The sequence below is a fragment of the Hevea brasiliensis genome, chromosome 17 (genome assembly GCF_030052815.1).
Source record: "Hevea brasiliensis isolate MT/VB/25A 57/8 chromosome 17, ASM3005281v1, whole genome shotgun sequence".
In the NCBI taxonomy this organism is placed as follows: Eukaryota; Viridiplantae; Streptophyta; class Magnoliopsida; order Malpighiales; family Euphorbiaceae; genus Hevea; species Hevea brasiliensis.
The window spans coordinates 7,568,026-7,580,053 of NC_079509.1; the positions used below are offsets into that span (position 1 = coordinate 7,568,026).

General features: G+C 35.4%; 2 protein-coding genes across 3 annotated transcripts; one reads left to right on the forward strand and one right to left on the reverse strand.

Moving 5' to 3' along the window:
- The first annotated feature begins 2,885 nt into the window (after positions 1 to 2,885).
- LOC110665278 (mitochondrial pyruvate carrier 1) lies at positions 2,886 to 5,540 on the forward strand. Its single transcript, XM_021825329.2, has 5 exons — positions 2,886 to 3,044; positions 3,863 to 3,966; positions 4,093 to 4,147; positions 4,241 to 4,376; positions 5,258 to 5,540. The coding sequence occupies exons 2-5, from the start codon at positions 3,874 to 3,876 to the stop codon at positions 5,301 to 5,303; spliced, it is 330 nt and encodes a 109-aa protein (XP_021681021.1). The 5' UTR covers positions 2,886 to 3,044; positions 3,863 to 3,873; the 3' UTR covers positions 5,304 to 5,540.
- A 395-nt stretch (positions 5,541 to 5,935) lies between these two features.
- Positions 5,936 to 12,028, reverse strand: LOC110665279 (uncharacterized). Of its 2 annotated transcripts, XR_009145507.1 has the most exons (13): positions 11,815 to 12,028; positions 11,622 to 11,734; positions 11,338 to 11,367; positions 11,084 to 11,211; positions 10,804 to 10,983; positions 10,648 to 10,711; positions 10,375 to 10,482; positions 9,654 to 9,807; positions 8,571 to 8,660; positions 8,236 to 8,291; positions 7,405 to 7,462; positions 6,382 to 6,688; positions 5,936 to 6,141 (listed from the first exon to the last, which is right to left on the reverse strand). XR_009145507.1 is itself a non-coding variant. In XM_058139432.1 (12 exons), exons 1-12 carry the CDS (start codon positions 11,894 to 11,896, stop codon positions 6,522 to 6,524), a joined length of 1,230 nt encoding a protein of 409 aa, XP_057995415.1. In that variant the 5' UTR covers positions 11,897 to 12,028; the 3' UTR covers positions 6,267 to 6,521. The 2 variants fall into 2 exon arrangements, 1 of the variants encoding a protein (XP_057995415.1); XM_058139432.1 differs by lacking the exon at positions 5,936 to 6,141 and having other exon boundaries at positions 6,267 to 6,688.

Below are 12,028 nucleotides of genomic sequence, written 5' to 3' on the forward strand. Positions count from 1 at the left end.
TGAATTGTATTGATGTATCTATCGCTCCTACACAATTGGAGATGCTGGCTCAGCCTTGTGATGCTGAAGAAATTAAGGCTGCTATTTTTTCTATGCACCCAACAAGGCTCTAGGGCCAGATGGTCTGAATTCGGCTTTCTTCCAAAGATTTTGGTCAGTGGTTGGGTATGGTGTAACTATTGCTTGTTTTCATTATTTGCATTCAGGATATGTTCCCCAAGAGACTAATGAGACTTCTATTATTTTGATTCAAAAAAAAAATCCGAAAGTAGTCGTTGATCTGAGGCCCATAGCTTTGTGTAATGTGTTTTACAAGATTATTAGCAAAGTTATTGCTAATAGGCTTAAGGTGTTCCTCTCTACTTTGACTTCAGATGCTCAAAGTGCGTTTGTACCGCGTAGAATGATTTTAGATAACATTCATCTTGCATATGAGACTATGCATTTTCTTAAGAGGAAGACTCAAAGGAAGGATGGATGGGCAGCTTTAAAGCTAGATATGAGCAACGCCTATGATAGAATGAATGGGGTTTTTGGCAGCAATTGCTTCGTAAATTAAGGGTCAGTCGTACCTGGGTGGAGCTTGTAATGTCTTGTATTTCTTCAGTTTGCTATATGGTGATTAATGGCAGTCATGAGATAGGCCTTTTTGTTTCAGAGCGGGGTCTACAGTAAGGTGACCCTTTATCACCTTACTTTTTCATTCTCTGTGCAGAGGGTTTGTCATCTCTTCTTTGCAAAAATGAATCCAGAGGCTTAATTCGTGGGTGCCATGTTGCAAGGGGAGCTCCTTCGATCACTTATTTATTTTTTACAGATGACAGCCTCCTCTTTTTTAAAACCAAGAAAGAAGAAGCTTTGTCTATTAAATAGTGCTTAGAATTGTATGAAAAAGAATCGAGTCAAGTGGTGAATTTCCAAAAATCCTCAATTTCTTTCAGCTCGAATACTTGTCATGATCAAGTTGTGGAAATCTGTAATGCTCTCCATGTTACTCATAAGGAAGATTATGGTTCTTATTTTGGCCTTCCTTCGCATGTTGGTAGGAATCATAGAGCTGTATTTGATTTTGTTAAAGATAGAATTTGGAAGAGCCTTCAGGGGTGGAAAAGGATTCTTTTATCGAGGGTGAGGAAAGAAGTACTTCTAAAGTCGGTAGTTCAATCAATACCAACCTATGTCATGAGTGTTTTCAAGCTGTCGAATGATATTATTTCTAATATAGAGAAGATAATGAATTCATTCTAGTGAGGAAGTAGAGATAGCCAATGTTTGAGAATTAGATGGATGGCTTGGGATAAGATGTGTGCTAGTAAGTTTGTGGGTGGATTGGGTTTTCGTAGACTCTCTCATTTTAATATGGCATCCCGGTGCTCTATCACTCGCCCGGATTCGTAGGTAATAAGATTTTATGCAGCTCGTTACTTCCCAAATGGTTCTTTTTTTGACTCTACTATTAGGAGTAATCCAAGCTATTATTGGCATAGTATTTTCGTGGCGAAATTTTTTATTATGAAAGCATGCAAATGGCGAATTGGGAATGGATAGAAAATTCATGTCTGGGATGATCCATGGATTCCGAGACAAGATAATGATGTTATTACTTCTGATTGTTTAGTAGGCATGGGGAACATTCGAGTGGCAAATCTTTTTAAGCTAAACGAATTGGCTTGGGATGAAGATATCGTGCAGAATGTTTTTAATGATCATGATGCTTAAAAATATTATCGATTCCTCTTCCTATGACATCTTAAGAAGACGTTATATATTGGTAGCCATAAAAGCAAGGTATGTATTTAGTTCATAGCATGTACAGGTTGCTCAATTCTGAAGGTAACAGTGCATATGTCAATTCTGGTTTATAAAAGAAAATATGGAATGCTTTTGTTCCTTCAAAAGTCAAAATCTTTATCTGGCGTGCTTGTACAAATACACTTACTACTCTGTCTAATTTGTGGACGAAGAGGGTTGAAGTTGTAAATATTTGCCCAACATGTAACTCTGAAAATGAGACAGTGGTCCACTGCTTGTTTAACTGTAATTTTGCTTGAGAATGTTGGTGGATGTCATGTTGTGCTTTCTGGATGAATCATGTTCGTAATGTGCTTGAATGGTTGCAGAATTTGTTCGCTGTGTGTGATTAGACTCAAGTTTCTCAAGCTCTTATGTTGGTTTGGAGTATTTGGGAGAACCCTAACAAGTTGATATGGAAAAAATTGCGTCAACGTCCAAATTAGGTAAATTCTTAGGTGGTGCGTCGTTTCAATGAGTGGTTTGCAGCTCAAATAAAGTCTAATGTATCAATTTCTGACCCAGTAGCATCATCTATCCGATGGAAAAGCCTGCTGCAAGGAATGCTGAAAATAAATATTGATGCAGCTATTAATTCTGCTCAAGGAAAAGTTAGTTTTGGGTGGATTCTTCGTAATCATGCAGGGGGTGTTTTAGCAGTAAGGGTTATTCCTTTATCAAGTCAAATGACTAATTACCGAGCAGAAATCATGAGTTTCAGAGAGGCTTTATCTTAGACAAAGATGCATGGATGGCAGAACATCATTTTTTAGTCTGATTATATGTTGCTAGTGCATGCCATGGCGAATATGAGTATGAATTTCTCTATTAAGAGTTCTCTTTTAATTGATTGTCAATTATTAATGCATGATATTCTAAATTGTAACCTGTAATATATTCGCAAATTAACAAACCAATGTGCTCATCTCCTAGTTAGAGCAATTGTTACTTTGTCTAATTGGAATGAATGGGTCATTCTTACTCATCATTCATTGAGGATGTAATTCTTTTTTATATGATTAGTGAATAAATCCTATCATTTATTTTAAAAAAAATATGAATATTAATTTATTTTGTTTATTGATGTATTCACTCACTGCTTTCTCTGGAGTCGACCTCACCGAATCAAAGATTCCAAAGCATTTTTAGCTTTCAGTAGGTCTACCTAACCATCAAATTCTCCCCAAGTCTCCCTCCTCTCGCTCCGATTCTGACACCCACTGTCTTCAAATTCTACGGCGATCTTCGATCAGGTAAGCTTCCACATTGACCTCTCCTTATATGCTCACGTATGCATAGAAATGAACACGCACATCGTCGTTATTTATAGAAAGAAATAAATTTTAGGAGCTGAATCTACTGAAAATTGCGTAATCTTACCATAAGTGTGACAGAAAATTTGGAGATTTAATTACTGATTAATTCGTATTATTAGCATTTTTTAAGGTTTTTCCTTTTTGTTTTTCTTGTGTATAATCAAATTTTAATACTTTGATTATTCTGCTGGATAATTTAAGAAATTTACGGGGTGGTATTGGATTAGGCTCTACTGGAGAGAAGAAGAAAAAACGTTTAATCAATGGATTTGGTGTGAAATTTTAGTTAAAGTTACTGTCTTGGGCATGAACCATTTTTTTTTTCACACTTTCTAGGCAGGGCTCTAGAAGTGAATGAATTGGGGAGTAGAAGGAAACGTATTCTTGCTTTCGTTGTTTTAGCTTGAAAGCCTTTCTCCAGTTTTTTGGGGGTTTGACTCTGAAGTCCTAACCACGTCATTCATTGTCATACGTGGATCACTTAGCCAAAAAATAGGGTGGAATGGACATTATGTGCATTGCATCTTTTGTTGAGACCAAAGAAAGCTTCCAGTATCATGTGCCTTTTACTGTGATGCACTGAGAATTTTCTCCCACGTTAACCTCAATATGTTAAGTGATGGACTTTTTATCCTTGTGTTTTGTGACTGAATCTGGTTGATTCTTCATTCCTCTTTTAACTTTTTTCATCCTGGAATCTGTAATTGTTCTATGATGGATTATCTGACCTCTATTTTGATTTGCAATTGTTACAGAGGTGCTCAATATGGCTTCATTCAGAGCATTCTTGAACAGTCCGGTTGGTCCAAAAACAACCCATTTCTGGGGACCTGTTGCCAACTGGGGATTTGTTGCTGCTGTATGCCTTACCGCCGTGTTTTAGATTATACAGAATACTCCTTCTTAATATAAATACTCTTGATTATAAAATTCTAGTTCTGTGCTTTTATGACCTTATTACAATTCCATCTGGCTCATTGAACAGGGCTTGGCAGACATGAAAAAACCACCAGAAATGATTTCTGGAAATATGACTGGAGGTAAAATTTCTAGTTTCAACAGAACATGAATTTTTCTCACTAGGCACTAACTAATGAATAGTTATGATTAGAACCTTCATTTTGGTGCTGCAGTTATGTGTGTTTATTCAGCATTGTTCATGAGGTTTGCATGGATGGTACAACCTCGCAACTATCTACTTCTAGCTTGTCATGCTTCAAACGAGACTGTGCAACTGTATCAACTCTCCCGTTGGGCAAAGGGCCAGGGGTGAGTGGCTTTGCAAGTGATTTGTGTTAAGTTGACCTATATTCATTATACGCCCTCTTCATTCTGCTGGAATTTGAAGTAAAATTAAAAATTAATATGGATATTTCCCACTTATTGTTCAGCCAAAGAAAGTTTCTTTTAGGTTACATCGTGATAGGCCAGTCATTTGGCATATTTTCATGAACTGTTAAAGAGTTCATAGTCTAAAAAGGGCAAGACCTCCACTATTCCACTACTAGATAATAAGCTCTTTTGAAATGCTGCCACACTTTGTAATGCTTGAGAAAATTTTATTTCCCTGTTTAAAAGTTTTTGTCATTAATAGTGAAAGAGGTCTTTGATAATCAGAAAATAAAATAAAATAAATATTTGAAATCAATAAATGATACTTTAAATGTCATTAGATGAAGGCTATCAGTTCAAATTTAATGTGGTATGTGTAAACCTTTTCCTTTCGTTTCCCTCATGCAAACTGATGCTAGATCCCTTTTTCTCAGCATCTTAGAAATCTTATGTTTCAAGACAGTGGGCGTCCTAGTTACCTTTTAGTAGATTTTTTTTTTCTTTTGAGAAAACAGGAAGGGGTTTCAGACCTGTAATATCAATTTATTGCTAGGTGAATTTGCAAATATGAGCTGAGCTTCAAAAATAACCACTCGTGCTCCAATGTCTCATTTTTAGTTCCAATTATGGCCACTATTTTTTAAGTTAAGGCCATAATTGCAAATCTGAAGTAAGTTTCATACATTTTTTAAGGCATTGGCCCTTTGAATTTTGTCTTGGTTTTCTATCACTTGCAGTTGATCTATTGGTGACAATTGATCCCACAAACAAATACTCTATTAATTAAGCATTATTTACCTTCTTATTCCTCAACATAGGTACCTATCATCAGAGACAGAGAAAAAAGAGGGAGCCTCAGAGTAACTCAATGCTGCTTCTTTTGCTGCCCAGTTTTACTGGGATTCTTATTTGGATTTGTGGAGAAACTTATGTTAATTTCGTTTGTTACCTTTTGAAAGAACTTGCATTTCATTGTACTAGTATAGCTATGCAGTAGATAATGAAGTGAAGCTTGTCATTTGTGATGTGATGCACCAGTTCTTTCACAATGGTATATGAAATAAGAGAAACAATGGTACAAGAAACTCAATTCACGATTCATTTCGGGATATTCATGTTTCTTGCATTGTTGAGAAAATAGAAAGGCCATCTCTAACACATTGTTTTTGTAACTAAACCACCATCAGAGCTTAGACACAGCTATAAGTTGTGCTGTGCAGTTTAGGGTTTGTTTGGTTTAACAGTTAAACATAACTATAGTTATTGTTGTTATTTGTTATTGTTAACTCGATAGTTGATATAGCTAATTTGTATTAAATATTTGTAAAAATATATATACACATTCCCAAAACCAGTAAACTAGCAATCAAATGTGTATATAGATGTATCTTCTCGAAATCAGTGGCACTTCCATACATACATCTCACCCTGTGATTGCTGTGGGTATGTCAGCCTAAAAAAATCTTTTACACAACAAAGTGATATTGGAGATAAAATTGGTAGAGATTATTTTTGTTAAATAATAAAAAAATTACACGGTGAACAATTCATATTACAGAATTAATACAAAATACAACTGTACAGCTATCAGTTACCTTTTTTTAAAGAGTTCACTTAACTTGTTGATTCAGCAAGAAGATCAAATAGAAGCTACTGACCTGTATCGTCTCTGGTCATCCTCTTTAAACTGATTTGAATTTATCTGTTAAAGAAATATTTGAAAGATCCAGATGGAGATACCATATCATCGAATCATTACATTTCATTACAAATGGCTTTTATATCCACTAAACTAAAATTAATGAAATATAATAGTACAAATTAAAATTGAGAGACAGTAAGGTAGAGATGAAAATATAATGCAAAAATGATTCATCGCATAAATAATTTTGTCTACATTAAGTACAGAAGGCAGAAAAAGAAGTGTTCCTCTGCCACTTACATCGCAAAAATGCTGCATAAACATTGCCATGTGAATGTGATCCTGTCGTAGCACCATCTAATCACAATGCATGATCCCATTCTTCACCTTGTTAATAGCATAAGCAGGTAATCAGGAATTGTCACTAATCTCACTTTCTTTCATTGGTTCTTTTCACTGGATTTTAACCTCTTGCTTCCATCCTTTTCTTTAGATGCCTTCCTTTTGCCTCCTTTTTCTGTAGATGCTTTCCTTCTTTTTTGGGGCATTGTTCCCATCTCGTTTTCATTTTGGATCTCATTCGCATTCTGTGCTTCCACTGCAACTTCTGCTTGCATAAAAGGGATACACAATCAGCAGCAAACATAGACTAGAATAATCATTGGTAGAATTGCACTCAAGTACAAAAATATACCACTAAAGACAAAAATCTCAAAAGGAATACTCAAATTCCGATAAAATTTTAAGTAATACAAGATCTGCCGTCTCCAAGCTCTAAATATATTCAGACACAAAGGTCCAAAGTAACCTAGATAAGAAACAAGTTTTAATACTTCTCAACTTTCATTGGACATCAAACGCTTGCCAAAATGGAATTCCAAAAGAAACATGTCATTTTTCATTCTTCTCCATAGTCCATACCAATTTTTCTTCCAGAGGAACACAACAACTAGCATCACCTTAGACATGATCCAACTGAATAAACTATCATCCCCAATGGAGAGACATGATCCAACTGAATAAACTATCATCCCCAATATTTCATTCCATTCACGGAGCAGCCACTAGAAAAAGTGAATCCTAAAACCACATGTCCTATGCAAGAAAGAAAAATGATCAAGTGAAGCACTCTATGTCACAATCCATTCTCAATAGTGGTTGCTGGCAATAGTTAATCATTTACTCATTAAACCAGAACCCAGGTACAGGAAACAACTTGTACCTCTTTATCACTCCATGTTCACTGACCATGAAAAATGAAAGTAATATTACTGTGCCCAAAAAATAATTTCTGAAGCCATGCAGAAAGAAATAAAAACTAACCTTTGTCAGTAAAATTGGAATCAAAAACAACATTAGTAAGATGCTGCTTCAGGAAAACCTGCATGAATGATACAATATAGTTGGCTAAAATAATTGAAATCCAAAACATAGTAAATCATCATAGTTTTTAAAACCAAATTCAAATAAGAACTCTATCTAGACAAAAGAACTTACGCATCACACTGACTTGATTCCAAGGGACTTAATTTTAAATCAAATTCCTCAAGACTAGAATATTTTGAGGTTAATTACTATTTCGTCCATGGGTTTTACCATTATTAACACTTTCATCTCTCTATTTTGAAAAATATATTAAAACATCCCTAAGATTTGGAACACTTTTTAAACTATTTTCCAAACTAACGAGACTTAAGTATTAATAATCGCAAAACATGGGAACTAAAAAATAATTTACCCTATATTTTAAGCACCATACAGGAAACACCTTCTAAAAATGAACTAGAATTCACAATCAACAATTGTTAAAATGATATTAATATGAAGTGACAACGTATAGAAGAGCCAGCAAACCCTGATAGTGATTTCATAGTCTACCCCAAAGGAATAAGAATTTTAACAATGCTTCCAGTTCCCTTTATGTGATTATTCTATTTCAAGCATTCACATCATGTGACAGGAGGAAGGGGAGAGAGGATGAGTTACTAGTTCACATGATGGACTGTTTGTCCTCTTAAAGTTAGTGATCCAAGCTTTTGGTGGATCATGAAAGCCAATCCTCAATTTTAAACTGTTAATTACCAGGAAAACACCATAATAGCTGTAAAGTAGTTATTTCACAGATCATGATAGAAATAAAGTCCAGGAACATACCGCTGAAAGAAGTTGTCGTGTCTTTATATCCCACAAGCGCAAATAGCTATCAAGACCTATAAAAGCAAAAATGAAGAGCAGAAAAAAGAAATTAGCCCCAGAAAAATGAACTGAAGAGTTAAGAGTTCAATTAGCTGGAACAAAAGTGTTCAGCAATGCAAACAGCATCCCTGAGTGCAAAAGTAGCAAACACAAAACTCAAAGAAGCACATACCCATATACACTCCAACTGAGACAGATAACAAACACCCCAGAACAGAAGTAAGCAAGGACTGCAGAAAGACATACTTCTGAATACCACTAAAGAAAAGAGACAAGCTAAGCCACAAACTCACCACAAGATCCTATCACGGGGAGCTCCAGATGCCTTGCAATGGATCTGATGCTTCCAGAACACTTCCCCAAAAAGCATCCTAACAATTTCCCTAAAAAAGAAAATTCACTGTTAACAGAATCATCATTAAAAAAAATAAAAGAAAAAAAACTAGTATTTAACTATAACTCAACTCAACTCAACTCAACTAAGCCTTTATCCCAAGAATTTGGGGTTGGCTATATGGATTCTCTTTCTCCATTCTAAACGATTTTGGGTTAAATCCTCCGAAATGTGTAATACTTCTAGGTCATGTTGTACTACTCTTCTCCAAGTCAGTTTAAGTCTACCCCTTCTTTTCTTTCTATCCTCTAACCTAATGTGCTTTACTTGTCTAACTGGAGCCTCTGTATGTCTACGCTTCACATGACCAAACCACCTCAATCTTCCTTCTCTCAACTTATCCTCAATTGGCACCATTCCTAACCTTTCTCTAATACTCTCATTACGGACTTTATCTAGTCTAGTATGACCACTCATCTACCTTAACATTCTCATCTCCGCAACTCTTATCTTAGACACATACGACTCCTTCAGTGCCCAACACTCACTACCATATAACATGGCCGGTCGTATGGCTGTACGGTAAAATTTTCCTTTCAACTTATTGGGAATTTTGCGATTACATAAAACTCCCGTGGCACTTCTCCACTTCAACCATCCAGTTTTAATCTTATGACTAACATCCTCCTCACATCCCCCATCTACTTGAAGACTAACAAGGACTGTGGGGGAAAACCAACCAACCAACCAACCTACTAAAGAAAGAGAGACCATAAAGCCAGACCCTAACTACCCATGCAGAGCAACCTATACAGATATTATTACAGAAAAGAACAAAGGATATTTTTAATGTACTTTCCAGGGTCCAAATATTGCTATAAAAAAATTTAGGATAATCTTCAAGAAGTATGTAACTGAATTAATATTCCTTGACATTGCTATAACAAATGCAGAAAGCAAAATAAGATAAAAGCAGATCACAAATAAAAAAAGGCTTATTGTTATTTTTAGTTAAAAGAGATGGAATCAAATATTCAAGTACCTGTGCGTATGTCAAAAGAAGCAAGATCACCAGACCCATTTCCTATATAGATTGTATGGCCATCTTGATCTTCAGTGACTGCTTTAATAGGGGTGTCACAGAAATCAAATGAAATTACAGGTCTGCGCTGAGCAGAAGTATCATACAGACGAACCTGTTCAGTCAACCAGAATTTCAGTTACACTGTAGCAAGAAGATCCTCATAGGTACATGGAAGAAGATAATATGAAACATCAGAAAACATGTTTTTGGTTTGTGACTCGGAGAAAGCACTGCAAAAAGTGACAATGACGACGATGATAAAAATATTACATGCCTTTTCTTTGCTCAGGTTTTTTTTTTTTAAAAAAATCATAACTACATAGAAAATTCATTTTCACATGTCATGCCAACTACTAAAAAAAAGATATCCAGTAACATTTTCAGGACATATGAAAAGCAGGGTAGACTTCCTACTATAAGAACAAGGAATGTGATGCAAGAACTAAAACTTTCTAACTATATCACCATTTTGGAGCAACCATATCCAACCTAACCAACATTGCTTCAAATGTATATATAACAAAGAAAGTACAAGTACAGACTATCATATTCGAAGACAATTTTTATATCAATATTTACTTGTTATACATTACAGCTATCCACAAGATGCTGCCCTTCAGACTTTTTAAATCAAATTACTGGGTTTAAACATAAAGAAAGTACAGCTATGAAAGATTACCTGATGGCTGTTGGTTCCAGCTGCAAATTTACGGTGATCATCGTTAGTCAGAAATGTTGCGGATGTAAACCATGTCGGAGTAAAAATACCAAGGCCGTTTTTAGGAGGCTGTAGAAGGTGAAAAAAATAGAATATATGAGGCCAAAATACATGAAACAAAAAATCATTTGATTTGCTTGTTCAATAATAGGAGGTTGTTCAACAGTAATAGGTAACGAAGTATATACCATCAAAAAAGAAAAAAAAAAGGTGAGGAAGTATATGATGGCTCACAGGTTTTGCAGTCCAAATTTTGGAACACTTCTCAAGATCCCATAGATTGACTTCCACAGCTTTCCTGAATTAAAGAAAAGAAGCCATTCATCACGTCAATGAATTTGTGTGAAGTTTAACTTTGATGTTTAGATTGCAAAGTTATAAGATACTCACCCTCCAAATAAAGCATAGTTTTCACTTCCATCCACTTTAGAACATAAAATATTCCCAGAAGCAGAAACTTTCCAGGTTCTAGGGGCAACAGTACTGGCATTATCTACTGTTGAACTGGTAACTTCAATGGACCTCATGCTTGCATTTCCTTTTGTTGAACATGTAAGCAAAGTGCATGATCTAAAGATAATCAACACAACAGATATCAGCATTTACTGAGTGTTTGCCATAAATTTCGTATTATTTGATTTCCAAAATGACAATATATATATAGCAATACCCAGATACTCTGTGTCTTTTGAATAAATGCAAACCAATAACAGCATCATCCTCAGGTTGAGTACCAGCATCACCAACATTAGAAATTGAAACGCCAATTTCCCCATTAAGTGGATTGAGAAGTTCAATCTGCAAACAATAAGTACATTATTAAATAAGAGAAGCTTCAATAAGACTATATATATAACGACTAGCCACAATTTGAAAACTAAAACTCTGACCACGATATTCAAAATTGAAAGAAGGGTAACTAACCACACTGCTTTTTCTTGCAACAGCTAATAACTGCACAAAGCAAAATTACACACACCGTCAGTACAACAGTAATTGAAGTAACTGTTGCATAACAAGCAGCTAATTTCCACTTATGCTATTGAAGTCCAAAAAGAGGAGAAAAATTATAGCAAACGACACAAACAGAAGTAACCTTCATTTCCCCGAATTCCTTAATAAAATCAAATTGACCAAATTGCGAATACTTAATTGCGTTTTCTCAAGTTTCAGCCCACAAAAATAAGCACAATAACACTAACACATACAGGATCTCTTTTACTATCATCCATAGAAACAGCAAGCACGCATTTAGAGGAGTCTGGATTACCCCATCTCTCTACCACCTGAGGGATTCCTCGATCGCCACGAGACTCAATCACTAAAAACTAATTCAATGTCAAAAATGTATAAATAAAAAGCATAAGAATCAAAACAAATTGATTACATACGAAAAGCAACCTTTAATGAGACCAAGTGCGTCGAAAGTTAAGGCTCGAAGCGGAGGGCAACCAGGGCACTCTACGGTGGTAGTTCGCGGCATTGTTAATGACTGTTCCGTTGAAGTTCACTTCCTTTGAGAGACAAACAAGGCAGAAATTATGCGGATGCCGAAACCTTAAACCCTAATTGTTTATTTTGTCAATCATACCCTATTCTTTTGAATATTTGTTTG

What these genes read in the sequence shown, in the direction of transcription:
- LOC110665278 (XM_021825329.2), top strand. Translation starts at nt 3,874, where the DNA reads ATGGCTTCATTCAGAGCATTCTTGAACAGTCCGGTTGGTCCAAAAACA. An exon ending in ACTGGGGATTTGTTGCTGCT is followed by an intron (nt 3,967 to 4,092) that starts GTATGCCTTACC and finishes CTCATTGAACAG; the next exon opens with GGCTTGGCAGACATGAAAAA. An exon ending in CGTTGGGCAAAGGGCCAGGG is followed by an intron (nt 4,377 to 5,257) that starts GTGAGTGGCTTT and finishes TCCTCAACATAG; the next exon opens with GTACCTATCATCAGAGACAG.
- LOC110665279 (XM_058139432.1), bottom strand. Translation starts at nt 11,896, where the DNA reads ATGCCGCGAACTACCACCGTAGAGTGCCCTGGTTGCCCTCCGCTTCGA. An exon ending in TTCTTTTGACATACGCACAG is followed by an intron (nt 8,661 to 9,653) that starts GTACTTGAATAT and finishes TTTCTTTTTTAG; the next exon opens with GGAAATTGTTAGGATGCTTT. An exon ending in TTCCAATTTTACTGACAAAG is followed by an intron (nt 6,689 to 7,404) that starts GTTAGTTTTTAT and finishes TTATGCAAGCAG; the next exon opens with AAGTTGCAGTGGAAGCACAG.